The 18,073-nt window shown below is 42.3% G+C and overlaps 1 protein-coding gene across 1 annotated transcript in view; it reads left to right on the top strand.

The window, feature by feature from the left end:
- LOC126237250 (transmembrane 9 superfamily member 3) overlaps positions 1-18,073 on the top strand; it is a 94,403-nt gene that overhangs the window by 62,385 nt on the left and 13,945 nt on the right. The window contains exons 9-10 of the mRNA XM_049947166.1: positions 12,027-12,173; positions 17,932-18,015. Of these exons, the coding sequence (XP_049803123.1) occupies positions 12,027-12,173; positions 17,932-18,015 (231 nt within the window). The remainder of the gene's footprint in view (positions 1-12,026; positions 12,174-17,931; positions 18,016-18,073) is intronic.

The following is an 18,073-nucleotide window of genomic DNA, read 5'->3' as shown; positions in this document are numbered from 1 at the left end:
GGCATGTTAATTCAGTGTAATATTAAAAAATGTTTCCATAGATCTACACTCCAGTCAGTCAGAATTGATGACGTTGGGCCTACTTGGGAACATGTAGGAGTTATCTGCTGTGGAGCCACATGTTCAACAATTTGTGCTGAACAGTATGGTCCAAAACTAGTTCTGCCTGCACCAACATTGTACTGTGTCATTATATTCGCCACAGCGCCACAGATTGCTGCCTATCCTCCTTAACAACCTGCCCTTTGTCAAAGTCGCGTATGTTGGTGAATTTCCCCATTTTGGGCCCATTCGCCACTAGAATGATTCACCATTCATTTTCGTGACCGGGTTTGGGTGACAAAAAAAAAACTTCTTGCTATGGGTGATTAATTAATATTCTTCTTATATTATTCTTTGAAATAATTAACACAGAAGTTTTAGTAAACAGTCCAGTTCAAACAGGTGGTATTGAGCGGATACTAGGGTCCAACTCAACATTAAAAGTTTTTAATTAGATTTCAACTTTATTCACTCTTATTGTGTTACACAGCCATGGAAGTCCATAGTGGTGCTGTGTCCTGAGGTCCTCCTTGGCACTCTGTGCGGTGTTGGTAGCAACAGGCAGCACTTGATGTTACATAGGGATGTCTGCTGACGGACTCCACCCACTATACACTGCCCAAGGAGTACCTCAGAAGCACAAACAGAAGTCAGACCATGAAATGAAAAGTCCAGTGGGTGGATTATTGTCATAAAACAGTCTGCGCATAGTTTTATGGCAGATTTTGATAATTTTATAAATGTATTACTGCAATTGAAACAGGAATGACTCAAAAGAAATGCAGCTGCTAGTAAGTAGGAAATGGCATGCAGATGAAAAAGTTCTAGAAAACCAGGAAGAATTAGTTGCAGATAATGATAATGAATCTGTTGTTCCGAGGACACTGCACATTCAAGCTAATATAATGGCAGTTAGTCCGAAAATAGTAACAACAACATCAACAACCGCCAATGTTTCGAAATATAATGCGATTGGATGGATAAAAAAATCTACTCACCAAGTGCCGGCAGGAGAACGTTCGTGTAAAAGGTATTAAAGTTTGCAAACCTTAGGAGCCAGTGGGTCCTTCTGGCAAAAGGGTTGAAGGGGAATAAAAGAGGTGTTGGAAAAAGGACTGATGAGGTTTAGGAGAAGGAGTAGAGTTTGGAAAAGCTGCTTAGAACCCGGAGTTCCTTCAACTATGTCCACAAAGTAACGATTGTTGTGGATATCTGCAGATACTCCAGCGATGCTGACATTTGCACAGGGTGTTATCTACAAAGTAATTACAAGGGTAGTTTGAAAAGTTCTAGGAATCACCATGAGAGGACAGCGCTAGCACAACTAGATGTTCACATGATATTCATCGGACTGTTGCCTGTAAACATGTAACGTCAGTGCTCTTGGAAGAGGGCTGTGGTGCTGACGTGGCTCTGTTGTTGTTCCCACGTAGTGATTTGCGAAGATGGAAAAAAATAGATATTCGAGCAGTGATTAAGTGCTTCGTAAAGAAAGATATGAAAGCAAAGGATTTCCAGAATGCACTGGAGGACTTTGCTCCTTCATATTCAACTGTTGCCAAGTGGACAAATGAATTTACATTTGGTCGGGAGAGCTCAGATAATGATCTGTGCAGTGGTCAGCCAAGATGTGTCACTACTCCAGAGATCATTGCAAGAGTGCACAAAATGGTCATGGAGGACCTGCCGATTGAAAATACATCAAATTGTTAATGCTTGCCAGATTTCATCTGAAATGGTATATCACATTTTAATTGAAGAATTAGAAAAGAACAAATTATATGCAAGATGGGTTCCGCGACTCTTGACATAAAAGACAATGTGCGCTCGCGCACGTGTCATCGCCATGGCAAAATTACATGAACTAAGGTATGAATTGTTGCCACACCCATTTTATTCACCTGATATGGCTCCATCAGACTTCCATCTCTTCCTAAAACTGGATGAAGATTCACTTGAAACGAAGAATTGATAGCCGTAGTTGACAACTATTTTGCAGGCCTGGAGGTAACTCATTTTCGAGACTGAATCAAGGCACTGGAACATCATTGGACCAAGTGCATTAATCTACAAGGAGATTACACTAAAAAATAAAAAAAAAGTTTCAGTGATGTAAGTATTTTTTTCTATTCCATTCAAGGAACTTTTCAAACCTCCCTCATATTACTGTGAGTATCTTCAGATATCCTAATCTGCACGTACCGCTACTTGTGGCATTATTTTCTGTTCCTAGTCAGGTGTCCTTGTTATTGTCGCAGAAATTTCATTTGATTGGGTCTGTTCTTGCTTGTTGTAAATATTTGTTGAAGGATATCTTTTAAACCCATGAGCAGCACTTTAAATGTTTAATAGCCAAACCAGTATTCAGATACTGGCATCTGATAGAACAGACAGCAAACACTTTTATTGCCTACGATAATGATCGAAGCAGACAAAATGAATTAAAATTTGTACTGTGGCCAGGACTCGGAGCCAGGTCTTCTTGCTTGCTAGGCAGAAATGCTAACCATTACACCACCACAGTACGATGGTCAACATTGCTGCACAAACTACCTAAGCTGAGTGCCCTCCCCAGGGAAACATTTAATTATAAAGATCTATAAAAACACTTTTAGGTTCATAGACATCTGCAACATGACAATTTCATACACATAAGAGCAGAAACTTGTCTACTTAAATTATTTATCTTTATATCAATTACTAAGTCTTGGGTTTTTAGCTAAATATTTTTATGCAAATGCAAATTTTAAAAAATTTCTGTAATTACATAAATTTCTGTTTTTTCAGTTATTAGCACATATTTACTTATTTTATTAATATGCTTGGTCTTTCAGTTTATATCATTTCTGTTTTGTTGTGTTTGAAAGAGGGAGAACCTGTGAGCTATTTAATCTTATTACAAATATTTGTTGCCATTAATACATAGTGTATGTTATTCTGTTTCTTCATATCATCATGCTGGTGTGTGTTTACCGCCATTGGTCACAATTGCCATAGAAGCCTGGAATTTCATTATTCGTAGCCATATTGTACTGCATGTCTCACCTCCCTCCCCAACTCATTGACTTGTTGATTTCTGGTGCTTTGAAGTGCAAGGCAGTACTGCAATGCCTAAAGTAAAAGCAACAAGTAGTTGTCACCTGCAGCTGTGTGTTGTGGAAGTTGAGGATAATTTTAGTCCAGACGTGTGTGTCCTGTTCTGCCAACCATGTGGGAAAGCAGTGAAGGCTGAACAATGATCTCAGGTTACACAACACCTGGAGGGCATGAAACATATCACTGCAGTTTTGTGCCTGATGAAAAAACAATTTGCTAATTAATGATTAGTTCCAGGTTCTTCTGTAGGATGTGATACATTTTCGGCTGATTATGAAGGTGACATTGTGTCAACCGATAAACCTCTTTCTACCGTAAATAATCCAGTGTTAAGGAAGTTTCTCTCCAAATATTCAAATCTTGACATTCCTGAATATCTTTTTAAAAGTTACCAACAAACTTGGCAAATTTGTTCACTGTGAAAAAATGAGAAAATTTGCATTACATTAGACAAAACTTCAAACTCTGCTGGCAGAAAAGTTGGGAATGTCATTTTTGGAGTATTAAAAACAACAAGGTGATCCAGAAGAAATGTTTTCTTCTAACAAGCCGAGAATGACTACTGCAAACCCTGCGATGGTTGCAAGATTATTTAATGAAAGAACACAAATTTTGTGGCCAGGTGGTATGAAGTTTGACAACATTTTACTGTTGATAACAAATGCTGCCGAGTATATGAAGAAGGCAGTGGCTTATGTTGTCATTGGTGAACCTCAAATGATCCATTTTAAATGCACTGCACATGGTTCACTCATATTGTGAAGAAATTAGAGCAGTATATCCTAAATGGATAATTTAATTTCTAGTGGAAAAGCATGCTCACTAAGCTGTCAAGAAGAATTAATTTATTCAAGACTGAAAATCCCAACATACCACTATAACCTACACCTGGTAAAGTTGGCTTGATGCAGTCCAGTACTATACTGAAAATTTTGCTGGTTTTACCTCAGTAATTAATGTACTGGACAAAAATGATGCAACTTCAGTTGGAATGTTAAGTGAGACAGTGCTAAAAAATAACTTGGCGTAGCAATGTGTGTGTGAGCAATGTGTTATGATGTAAGTTTGCTAGACAGACATCGTGTGATGTGGAGCACTCATTTTCCCATTATAAGGCAGTGTTTTAAGATAACTGTCAGTTACTTGTGATGGACAGCTTCATGATGAATTCAACAAGCAGTGAGGCATACCATAAATTGCATTCATTCATGTAAATTAACTGAATTATAATTAAATATTTTTACTCTTTTGTCGTATATTTCAAATATTAAAATTTTTTTTGCACCTAAAAACCTGAGTCCTATGCCACGTGTCACAGCATCAAGAACTTCATGGTGCCGATTTCCATTACTGGGTAGTGCTTTGTGAATGGGCATGTCAACAAAGGCAAGCGACCACCACGTCTTTTGCCAAGGTACTATTTTCTGATGAGGCTACATTCACAAACCATTGCAGCATTAACTGGCATAACATGCTTTACTGGAGTCTAGACAATCCCCACTGGTTACGGCAAGTTGACATCAATGTACTTGCTTGGTAAACCAATGATGTGGCATCGAGGGAAACAAACTCGTTGGTTCATATTTTATCGATGGCACATTGAATGGATACAAATATCGAACGTTTCCATAATAGTAACTACCAGTACTATTGCAGGTTGTTGCCTAGGATGTACAACAACGTATGTGGTTTCTGAATTATGGTTGCTCAGCTCATTACGTAATTGAAGTATGTGACATATTAGATCATGTTTCCACTCGTCGGTGGATCGGCAGGTACATCAGCAAGTGCCAACAGGCCATGAGGACCTGGTCGACCACACCAGAAATACCTGTGCTGACATTCCTGCAAATATGCTTATATTCTGTGTATGGTCATTTGAAAAGTAGATCATTAAGTGTATTGAAGTTGATGGTATTATATTTGAACACTTGCTCTGATTGGAAAAGTATAGTAGCATTGGCCTCAAGCCACAGCCACAGTGGTGCATAGAGTGGTCCCCTATTCGATATGTCTGAGGAATACTACAATGCAAATGGGCTTTCCAGTTGGAAGTTATGAAATACTGACCTGACCTATCCTTGCAGCACGGAGGTGAGGTCCCATGTATCATTGGATATTCAAATGGCATTTAATGGCATGTCATAAATTACGATTGTGTACCCAATTCTATTCCTCTGGTTACATTACCATCTGTGGTGAAACGAAGAAAATGCTCCAGACAAACTGTGTGTAGATTTTGTCATAGAATGGTAATCTGCAACAGGAAACAGGGGTTCCCGTTGGAGATTTCAAAATTGCCCCTCTGCCATCCTTGCACTAAATGTGTGGTATAATTGGATGTCCCCCTCTGAGACAAAAAAATTGGAATTATAGCTTTTTTGTTCCGATGTATAGTTTTTGAGATATTTCAATGTCTTCAATTAATTGAACAATCCGTGTAGGTGTGAGCTGTCGGTAGATAGTATGGCAGAGACTATGCTGTGTGTACACTTCCTGCTGGCAGCCTCTGGTGGCCAGCCCGCACCAATACAGTTGGTGGCTGATTTGAATGCACATACATGGCAATCCACACTTGGCACATTCTCTCTCATGCACTGGTAATGGGATACAGCATTAATCTCCCTCTTGTGAAGTGGGTGCCCAATCAACGGAGGAGATGCTGGCAGCGGAATGAGAGAGACATCAATCAGATATGCAACAGCAGCAACTGGTACTGACGGAGGAATTGGAACGATGTGGCAGGTGGGTACCGGAGCTTAGGGCTGGAACATGCTGGGACTCTAGCAGGTCTGTGTGGTGCTCAATGACAGCACCGGTGAGGTGGTGGTCGGAGAGGGGGGGGGGGGGGGGGAGTACCACTGCCATCTCTGTGTCATCATCAGCAGGCATGTCCCAGTTTGGAGGAGATGGGCGGGACCCACTTGCGATGATGGCTTAGACGATGATGACAAAGGGGCCGGTGGAAGCAGCCCACCCAGAGGCTGGAACAGTGGACCCAAGCTCAGAGGGGCCAGTGACTCATGCCAGAAAGCTGGAACCCCAGGGTGCTGCATGTGACGGGGCAGCCAATGGGATGGGGGCACATCCACAGAGGGACGACAGGCTTGAGGTGGAGGGCGGTGGGATGGGTTGTGGCGACAGAGGCTGTTCTCGCGAACCGGTAGCTTCTGGTGGCGAGCAGGGATGCAGCTGATTAAAGTGGCATGCCATCAGCTATATGGACGTCACAAAGATTGTGTCCCCGGCAGTGAACAACACTGGCATGTAGCCACATGGGCAGGTGACCAAATCCTCACGCCCACACCAGCGATTGTGGTGCAGAATGGCTGGCAAACCTGACCGTAACAGGTGCAACACGGGGCACAGAAGGTGGAGGAACATGTGTGGCTATCGGCCATGAAGTAACTCAGCTGGGCTCCACTCACCCACAGGCAGGAAGCGATAGGTGCTCGTAAAATGGAAAAGGGCAGCGTTCTGCAAAGAATCCACAACAGAATTTTTAATTTGAGACTTGAATATATGCACTAGGCGTTCCGCCTCTCCATTTGATTGAAAGTGTAATGGCAGAGCCGTAATGTGATGAATGCCGTGATGGGAATAAAACAGTTGAAAGGTGTGATAAGGAACTGGGGCCCATTATCGGAAACTAAGGTAGAAGGCAACCCCTCAATTAAAAAAAAAAAAAAAAAAAACCACCTCAAAAGCATATGAATGTGATCTCAGTCAATGTCCACACACACACACACACACACACACACACACACACACACACACACACACACACACACATGTAAGAATGTAAGGAAACCAAGAAAATGCGTCCACAACCAAGAGCCAATAGGAATTCAAGAAGGGACCCACAAAGTCAACATGAATGTGTTCTAGTGACTTATGTGGAGTGGGCCAAGGGGACAGAGATGCCATGCGAGCTGCTTCCTGTCGGGCACACTGCTTACAAGACACAAAAAAATGGACAATTTTACCATCAATCCCTGGCTGAAAATCATATCTCCTAGTGTACAAAATTCCCCAATAGCGCTGGTGGAGATGATGTAGAACATTGTGCTATAATGCAGTGGGAATGACTACTCTGGGGGAGAGATCTTTCTTGCACATCAGCAAAACACCATCAAAAAAAGAGGCGACATCATAAGTCAAAATAGTTGTGCAGGGGATCCGAAGTCTGACCCGGTGGTTAATCTGGCCAGCCCTGCTGAACAAGCCAAACCATGTGGCAGAGAGCCATGCAAGTGGCAATGGTAGCTCCTATGCACAAGCTCATAATTTTGAAAGCCTTGACTGCAGCCTATGTTTCGGTATTAAGATGGAAGCAAAGAAATTCTTCCCACTCAAAGTCAAGATTAGGACCCACAGGAAGGTGGGACAAAAATTATGTATTGGCACATTTAGACCCAAGTCAAAAATTGATTTTGGAATTGTAGCAAGAGAAGAACAGCACCAGTGTTGTGGGTGATGTGCTGCTGTGTCAGGCAAAGAAGTATGAGGGTTAAACAAGGAAGCCAAGGGTTTATGGTCAGTAATATGGTGAAACTCGGAGCCATACAAAAACATGAAATTTCTTGAGAGCATAGACTGTGGCAAGAGCTTATTTTTCCACCTGAGAGTAATGCTGCTGGGCCTGAGTGAGAGATTTAGGGGTGAAAGCAACAGGCTGTTTAGAGCCATCAACGTATTGGTGCACTAGGACAATGCCAAGTCCGTACTGTGAGGTGTCAGTTGCCAAAACTATGTGCTGGTCCAGAGAGAACCTAGCTAAACAAGGGGTCAGGAGTAGGTCGGATTTCAACATTTGAAAAGTAAACTCTCTACCCAGGCTCCAGCAAAAGGTACATTCTGGCATGCGACAGCTGGACCAGTGTAGCTGCCCCCCACAGGAATTTGTGAAAGTAGGCTGTGTTCTTTAGGAAGATGTGATGCTCCTTCCTGGACAAGGAGCGAGCCACAGAGACAGACACAACAGTGGAGACGTGGACTGGCAGAGGGTGCACCGCATCTCATGAGACGGTGAACCCCAAATAAACAATAGAAAGCTGAAAAAACTAAGTTTATGTGATGTTACACTGTAAGCCTGCAAACAGTAAGACAGAAAACAGAGTGCACAAATTTTTCAAGTGATTGAATGTGGAACTGCCCGTGACAACAATAGCATACAGATAATTAATGCAACCTGTGACAGGCATAGTCAGTTGCCTGAAAAATCATTGGAAAACAGCAAGGCCCTTGCCACACCAAAAGGAAGGTGTAAATATTAATAGAGACCAAAAGGAGTATTCAAATCCAGAACTTGCAGAGACTTCGTCCACGGGAACCTGCAGATATGCTTCAGACAAATCAATTTTAGAAAAGCACTGACCACTCAATAATTTCGCTGACAGTTCCTCTCCTGGTGTGGGAGAGGACATGTATCCACAATCGACTGCATGTTGACAGTAGTACAGAAGTCGCCACAGAGGTAAAGTTTCCCTGACTGTTTCTGAATTACAACCAGCAGAGACGACCATTCACTAGCCATAACAGGTTGCACCACTCTTAGAGATTGAAGTCGGACCATTCTGCTGTCACTTGATTTTTCGGAAATAGGACATGTATGACAAAAAACGAGATTGAGCCATGGATTTCAAAGCAATGTGAGCAGAAGAATTTGTAGCACACAATATAATTCTGAAAACAAGTCTGAAAACTCATCACACAGTGTTTCCAATTGGGAATACGGTACCTGATCAGACAAAAGGTGAACTGCATCGGTGATAGAAATTCCAAAGGCCTGACATGCGTACATCCTGAACAAGTTCTCAACACTGGCACCATCAACCACCAAAAATGTAATGGAATGAACCACTGATTTGTAAGGGGCAGATGCCATAAATTGTCCCAACAATGCAATGTTCTGTTTGCTATGACTATCCAGCTTCTGCGTTAATAGTGTCAACAGAGGGAGCGAAACTTGCGTAGGTCTGAGAATTCAATTGACCTGAAGCCGGATCACTTGGCGAACAACACCTAACTTGATAAACAACTTGGTAGAAGTCACAAGCATTGGAGTTAGGCCGTTTACATCCATATGCATATCCTGAGCAACCTTTTGACGAATGACACGGAGGCGATGTGACCTTTCTTCTGGTGAGCATAACAGCTGGCCCAGCACTTAGGGCATGCCAAACATTCGTGCTGCACAAAACAGAAAGGCAAAACTGAAACAGGTAACACTGATGCTGGTGCTGTGATGGCTGTGGTTGCTGGGCCCAGCCTGGATCTGCTCTGTGCTGGGCCTGCATGTTTACTGCTGCCACTGTCACGGTCAGATTTCAACATTTGAAAATTAAACTCTCTATCCAGGCTCCAGCAAAAGGTACATTCTGGCATAACAAGGCATGCGATGCCCACAGTGCCCTGTGCTTCAATTTGGTCACCCAATGCCTATATCATTTTATGCTCAAAACATTTTGCAGAAAGAAAGTTTTCTCTATAAAAATCAACATAGATTGTGTAAGCAGAGACCTTCCAAACCTCAGCTCACTGTTCCTCCATGAGATTCATGCTGTATAGACAATGGTGCTTAGATCGATGCCATATTCCTTGATGTCAGAAGACATTTGACACCCTCCCACTCTGCCATTTAGTGGGAAAAAAATAAAAAAAAAAATCAGCTTACTGAATACTGGAAGTGATTTGCGACTGGATTGGAGAAATTCTTCCTGGTAGAGACCTCAATGCCCTTGTGTGAACGGAGCAAAATCAACAGATGTAAATGTAATTTCTGGAGCATTCCAAGGAAGTGTGATAGGACAGTTGCAGTTTACAGTGTATACAAATGATCTGTTAGAGAGTATCGAAAGCTCTGCAAGATTGTTCACTGATGATGCAGTTGTGTATAAGAAAGTAGCAATGCCAGAAGGCAGTATCGATTATCAGAATGTTCTGCAGAGGATTGATGAATGGTGCAGGCTCTGGAATTTGAACGTGAATAAATGTAACATTGCACGTACATACGAGTAGAAATCCTCTGCTGCACAACAACACTATTGATGAAGCAGTGCTGGAAACAATCTGTACTGTAAAATATCTAGGAGTAACTATTCAGAGCGACCTTAAGTGGAATGATTAGATAAAGCAAACATAAGAAATATCAGATGCCAGACAGATTCATAGGAAGTATCATAATGAAATGCAACTCATCTATGAAGGAAGTGGCTTACAAGACACTTGTTTAACAGATGCTTGAGTATTGTTCATCTATCTGAGACCCTTACAAAGTAGGAATGATAGAAGAGAAAGATAACATCCTACAAAGAGCGGCACATTTTGTCATGGGATCATTTAGTCTGTTCTGGAGCATTACAGAGGTACTCAACAAACTCCAGTGGCAGACATTACAATATAGGTGTTACGCATCATGGATTGATTTACTAATGAAGTTTCGAGAGACCGCTTTCCAGAATAGTCAGAAAACATTTTACTTCTTCCCCCATACATATTGTGAATTGACTGCAACAAGAAAATTTGAGAAATTAGAGGTAATACAGAGGCTTACCAACAACCATTCTTCCTGTGTGCCATTTGCAAGTGGAACAGGGAAAGAGGGATCAATTACTGGTACCAGAAGTACCCTCCACCACACACCATTGAGTGGTTTGCAAAGTATGATGTAGATGAAAATGTAGATATAGATGTAATGTAGATTGTATGTAAATGGATTAGATCCACTCGATGAATGTGCAAGCACCAAAACTGACCTTGACGGTGAGAAGACGAAAGTGCAAAATTGCATTTGCCAATATGTTTTCACTTAGGAAGGTTGTGTTGCATTTCCTCCTTTCAGTTGTTTCCTGAACACCAAAATTACAGATAGTGTTAACACTTTGCAGACCAAGCCCAAGCATAGCTCGGCTCACAATGCTGTGTCCAAAAGATGGCACCTGAGTATAGCTATTGTTTGAAAACGGGCTTCATTTCATATGAGAAAAAAGTATGGATCTTTTGCTACCTGTCCCTTGACAGATGCTGCCTTCTGTTGTCTATTTCAGGAATTATTTCGAAAGAAACTTTAGCAAATGTAACACCATCTTTGGCTGGAGAGAGAGAGAGAGAGAGAGAGAGAGAGAGAGAGAGAGAGAGAGAGAGAGAGAGAGCGAGGGGGGCTGACTGACACTTTCTCAAGAACAAAATTCCTGTTAAATGGATAGATCACATTCAACAATATATTACATCCTTGGCCTACAAGGCAACACAAATAAATGAGAAATTGTTAAACGGGACACTTGGGCACAGTCATGTGATGCGCAACCAGGGAATTCTGTATATTAGTTTTTGAGCATATGAATTAGCAGAAAACTATGACACCATTTCATATTTGCTTTAATTTGTTGGCTGTCTAGGTGGGTGATGGAATGCTTGTTTGCTGGCACAAGTTGTCACATATGGTGTATTTGCGTCTGTGTAATTACTGTTCCTTTTCATGATGAGATCTGTGGAGTGTTAGGAATTAATGTGTCATATACAAAAAAATTCCTCAGTATCCAGGTCAGTAATTCCTGTAGCACACACAAGTTGTGCTAAATTTCTAATTATTCATCTGTGTAGTATAGGAACCCATACAAATTTATATTAATGACAGAAGGGAAGCTGTTGTTATGGTGGTGAAAATTTCTGGAAAGTAGAATCCACTTTTTTATTAATACATGAAGCACATAATAAAAAATAAAATACCATGTACTTCGATTAAAGTTGATAATGGTAGCAAATGAAATTGAAAGCAAGGTAGCAGCCTCTCATGCCAGTTTTTCTCTCTTGATTAAAAAATGAAGAATTCAAATTTTTTTCATTTGTAAATGCATTTGATTTAATAATACTTTGTTGTGTTACAGGTACTTTATCTTCACGTCATTCTGGGCGTATAAAATATACTATGTGTATGGCTTCATGCTTCTTGTGTTCATCATACTGATGATAGTCACAGTTTGTGTTACAATTGTTTGTACATACTTCCTCCTCAATGCAGAAGATTATCGGTGGTAAGTGAATTATGAATTATTTTATAAAGTGGTGGTCTTGATTTGCATGTACATGATTTCATCTGCAGCAGAATGTGAAACAGAAAGTTGTAATTGGACTGATGTGTAATTATTCAATATCTTGTGTATAAAACAGAAATCATCTGATTATGCATTTCTGTTGTCTGTACTATGTTTGGGAAGGTGATTTCAATTTTCCTTATGTCAAAATTGACATATCAGTAGCTGGTGATTTTTGTATTAAAATAAATTGAAAACTGTGTATTGGCTGTATAATTTCTAATCAGTTTCTAAGTTGACTATTCTGTTAAACTAAATGATAATGTTCCATAATGGTTTCTCAAAAACACCAGAGTTGATTGTGATAAATGGGACAATAATGTTAAAATTTACTGTTTGTAGAAAACAAATGGAGTATGGTTTCAAAGCAGATAAAATTGTAAGAGAGCTTTTGATATATGTGTACATGCTGCCTCTTTTGTTGAGCACTAATGCAGTTGTGTGGGAACAAAACCACAAACATGCACTAAACATGCCTATGACCTCAGAAGGATCACAAATCTTTTGCGAGTACATGCATGGCTACCACGGGGCCACAGCCTTTGCAGCATTACTTTCTTTATGTGCTGCAAACTTCCACTTCCACTATCTCTTTCCCCCTCTGCCTCTCCATTGGTTGGTTTTCATGATGCTGACTGCTAGGACCTGGTTTATGATTGGGCCTCGAGTTTCCACATCTGGGTGTTTTCCACAAATTTTCATTAAATAAACACATGGTCCCCATTGGTGGGTTTGACCTGCCACCAATTTTCAAAATTCTCCAGAAGTGCAGATCGTGCAGGAAATGTTGCCCAATGTGATGTATGCTCCACCTTTTTGCGTTTCCATCTGCGCACCCTTCCATTTAATAAGATAATACACCACAAACCCAGCACGGTAATCATCCCATTGTAGGGGAGTTGTCTAGTTCCTGCACGATAGTAGACCTCTAACCACACAGGGATTGCACTGTTGGTGTCTGAGCTGAAAACTCCCCGTGTATGACAAGGAATATGTGCCCATTGTGACTGGGGCACAGGGACTCTGAGCAACAGATGCCTGGCCAGGCAGATGTTGGTGAGGCTGGATGGTGCCCAAGGAGAGAGCCCCCATTTGGAATGTGTGGCACGATGGTGGGTGAGCTGCAAATGAAGTGGATGAAGTTATCTCCCACTGGTGGCTATACTTCCCCAGCGGTCTCTATGAAAGGACAGTCCTCTCTTTCAATGTAGAGAGGTACGACTCTAAAATGTTTCCTTCCCTGGCTACGCCGTGGAAGGAACGTAGGGTTAAATGGCAAGCAGGGCAATACTACTCACAATACTTGGTTTGCACAAGGACTGATGGCGATTTCTTCTTGGCCACTAAGCCCGGGTGACATGTCGGTGACTGTCAGTCCCATTAAAAGTCTCTCAACAATGCTGTCTGGGCCACTTTCATCTTTGCTGTCTGCCTTGGCTCTCCAGCGTCTGGAGATATTGATGAGACTATCTAGAATAACACTATAGTCATTCTTTCAGTAGCTGATTTAGCGATCCCATATTCCTTGGGCCTGTCTCGACGGAATACGGTACCTCGGTGGTCTTCAGAAATTGCAGAGGCCATTAGAGACTGTAGGCGGGCTCCCCAATGCCATAAGTGGCACCCATCAGTGGACCACCTCATTGCCTTTAAGTGGCTTTGTGCACGGGTCTGCCACCTAACGGTATGTTTCAACCATTGGACCATGTACTTCTCCTTCGCAGGTTTGGGCTAAGTTCAGACACTTTACAGATACCAAACACCTGCAGGTGTACCTAGTATTACCTTGATTGGCACTGTCTGCACTAACCCAGATGCCATCACCAAACATTTTGCTCTGCACTATGCTCAAATCTCAGTGTCTGAGAATTACCAACCTGACTTCTGTGTTCTAAAACAGTAAGTGGAGCAAAAGCAATTATCTTTCACTGCACCTTACCTGGACCCATATAATGCTTTGTTCAGTGAGTGGGAATTTCAGTGTATTAGCCTGCTGCCCTGATACAGCCCCAGGGCCTGACCGCATCTACAACCAAATGATCAAGCACCTACTGGTGGATTGTCAGCATCATATCCTTGCCATCTTTAATCACATCTGAAGCAAGGGTGAGTTCCTATCACAATGGCGAGAAAGCATGTGTCCCAGGACAGAAGCTGGATAAGCACCCTCTAGAGCTGGGCAGTTATCGCCCGATAAGTTTCCTGCAAGTTGCTTGAAAGCAAGGTGTGCTGGCGGCTGTGTTGGCTCCTTGAGTCTCAGGGTCTTCTGGCTCTGTCCCAGGGTGGTTTTTGCCAAGGCTGTTCCACTGCTGTTAGTCTGGTTTTTCCTGGAGTCTGCTATCCAAACAATTTTTGCCTTATGTCAACACCGTATAGCTATCTTCTTCAACCTGCAAAAGGTTTATGAAACCACATCCTTGCTACCTTTCGTGATTGGGGTCTCCGGGTCTACTCTTGATTTTCATCCAGAACTTCTTGTTTCACTGTACATTCCAGGTTTGAGTTGGGGCTTCCCACAGTACCCCCTCATATCCAAGAGAATGCAGTCCTGCAAGGCTCTGTGCTAGTGTCCCTCTCTTTCTAGTGGCCATCAATGGTCTAGCAGCCGCTGTGAAGTCTTCAGTATCACCCTCCTTGTGTGTTGACAACTTCTGCCTCTACTATTACTCCTGTAGTGTGGGTGTCGCTGTACGTTCACTGCAAGGTGCCGTATGAAAGTCGCAGGCATTAGCTGTCACCCATGGCATTCGATTTTTGGTTGCCAAGACACATCATGCACTTCTGTTGATGCCATACCGTTCACCCACAACCAGAACTTTACAAGGACTACCAACCACTCAGTACTGTGGAGACCCATCGCTTCTTAAGACTGGCCTTTGATTCTTGGCTGATGTGGATTCCCCATCTTCTCCAAAAGTACTGGCTGCATCTTAATACTCTTCGCTGCCTGAGTAACAGCAGCTGTGATGTGGATTGCACTACCCTTCTGTAGCTTTACAAAGTCATGATACAATCCGCCTTGATTGTGGGAGTCTGGCACCTCATTTGGCGTCATTCTCAGCATTGTGGATACTGGATCTGATACACCACTGCGGGGTTCAATTTGTGACAGAAGCCTTTTGAACTAGCCCTGTGAACAGCTTACTTCTGGAGGCTGGGGTCCCTCCATTGTGGATCAGGTGGCTGTTATGCTACCCATGCTCACAGCTCCCCTAAGCATCCGATCTATTGTCTCCTTTTTCCTAACACTGTAATCCATCTGTTGCAACGGCAACCCAGATCAGGGATTACAATCGCAATCTGCATCTGGTCTATGCTCTGAGAATTTCAGTTGTTTCCTCTTCCACCTTTCTTCTGGATCCACTCCTGTACACCTCAGGGGTGCATCCCTTGGCCACTGCTTCAGCTTGACCTGTCACAAGGTCCGAAAGACTCTGTTCATCCTGAGGCCTCCGCCACCAATTTCTCTCTATCCTTGGTGCAAGCTGGGGTTCAGAAGTAGTCTACACTTATGGATCGATGATTGCTGGTCATGGTCAGGCTTTGATTATACTCGCACAGGACATACTGAACTGCACTCCTAGGCGGATGCCTATAGTGTTTTCACTGCAGCGTTGGTGACCATCTCGTGTGTTCTTGAGTATATTCGTTCCTGCACTAGTGAGTCCTTTCTCATCTACAGTGACTCCTTCAGCAGTTTGCAAGCTCTTGACCAGTGTTACTCTTGCCATCCGTCAGTCATTGCTATTCAGGGTTCTCTGTATGCCCTAGAACAGTGTGGATGCTCAGTGGCCTTCGTCTGGATGCCAGGCCTTATGAGGATCCTGGAAAATGAGCTCGTTGATAGCCTGGCCTTGAGATTGGTATTCCAAAAACAGACCTCTGATTAGTATTACACCATCAAGTTTCAAGTGCCTCAAATATGGAATGGCTTACTCTGACTTCACCAAATAAATTATGGGTGGCAAAGGAGACCAAGAATCTGTGGAGGTCCTCCATGCAGTCCTCTCTCAAGACCTCTGTCATCCTGTGTTGGCTTCACATTGGCCATACTTGGCTGACTCATTGTCATCTCCTGCCTAGTGAGGACCCATCCCACTGTCATTGTGGCTCTCGTTTGATGATGGTCCACATTTTGCTGGACTGTCCGAACCTAACTGTACTGCACGGACTCTTAATCTCCCTGACTCACTACCCCTGGTGTTAGGGGACGATGCCTTTGTGGCTGATGTAGTTGTTCACTTTATCTGTGAAGTGCGTTAGACCACTCTTTAAGGGACGGCCACGTAACCTCCTTGGCCCATTGAGGCATTGGCAGAACACACTGTTGCATCCTGTGTCCAAACCAGACTGTGGCTGTCTAGGCTTGGTAGTCCATCCCGGTCCTCACCCTGCTTGCTCTTTTACACTTCTTCCATCTTCTCGCGTGGTCTTTTGGAGTTGTTCATCTTTTGTCTCTCTGTGCTTCTCTTGCTCTGTCCGTGTTGCTAGTCTTTTCAAGGCAATCTCTGAGTGGAGTATCTCTGGTAAGTGGCGGATGCTGGGGACGTATGTACCCTCATTGCTTTCTGCTTTTGAGAGCTTCTGGTTGCCCCCTACATGGGGCTCCTTCCCTGCCTTTCTTCCTCTGTCTTCCTTTTTCTTTTTGTACCTTAACCCAGCTTTGCTGACATTTGGTAGACGTTGGAGTTTTCAACCCTGGATTTTGCGTGGGTGGCTGTCTCTGATCTACAGTCGTATAGACCTCCCTGGTCGCAGAAAAAGGATTGATGATGTAGTAGTTCTGTCCCTTTAATCATCCAACCAAACATACCTCAATCATAATGCCTGCATGCAGCCTTAATATCCCTGCAGTCGTACATAACAATAAGATTTTGTTATTCTGCGTGATAAATTACGAGTATCTCTAGACAAAGTAAGTTTGTCTAATACAGTTTCTACAGATGTCCAAACTTCTTATGTATACGTGATTGTGAATTGTTCTGAAATATAAAATTTTGGTTCTGCTCAGTGAGTAACAATCCGCTGTCTGTCACAAATTTCCTTGTCAAAGTATTACTTAAAATTCAATATACTTAATCTGTTGAGTTTATTTAGATAGTTGTTTGTCCTAACCTGAATGAGCTAGTCGATATCTACGAACTCCAATGTGCTCTTTTTACCATATGTAGACACCAGAGTCAGAAAATTCAACAAAACAGTGATAAATACATTTGCATTTCATAAAGAGGCTAATCACTTAGCTGTTGGTCAGATAATCCAAGATATTCACACCAAAGGCAGGACGTAATTTGCTTGACAGAGGAAGCCATTAAAAATGTATTATTTCTTTGTGCATACAAATTTTGCATAAGAGTACATTATGTATTTATGCACTGCCGTTAGTGGTAGGACATACACCTTAATAGTTACTTAAGATTTTGAGCAAAATATCATTAGTTCTTCATAGTCTACAGAAAAAAGTTTCAACCAGTTAGTTATAGAGTCAAACGTTCTGGAAAAAATTCTCACCTGTACACGTTCCGTTGCTGTGTGCAGAAAAGATACTGTGCCTTTCCTGGCTCTGTACTTCAAATAATGACCATTTAAACAGAGCAGATAGCTTGAAAATTGACTAGTTCTTCTTCAGAAGTTATGTTTGGCATTACCTTTGCTTTATTCACAGTATTTTTATTTACCAGGCAATATAAATTTTCAGGCAATGGACAAGCTTCCTGGCAGCAGCATCGACGTCAGGTTATGTCTACATGTACTCATTCTACTACTTCTTCTTCAAGACAAAGTAAGTAAGCGGTTATAGTTATTCTTTAAACTAGGAGTTCTCACTGTATAGTGTTCTC

The sequence above is a fragment of the Schistocerca nitens genome, chromosome 2 (assembly GCF_023898315.1).
Source record: "Schistocerca nitens isolate TAMUIC-IGC-003100 chromosome 2, iqSchNite1.1, whole genome shotgun sequence".
NCBI classification, from domain to species: Eukaryota; Metazoa; Arthropoda; class Insecta; order Orthoptera; family Acrididae; genus Schistocerca; species Schistocerca nitens.
This window is presented reverse-complemented; position numbering and strand designations above follow the sequence as displayed.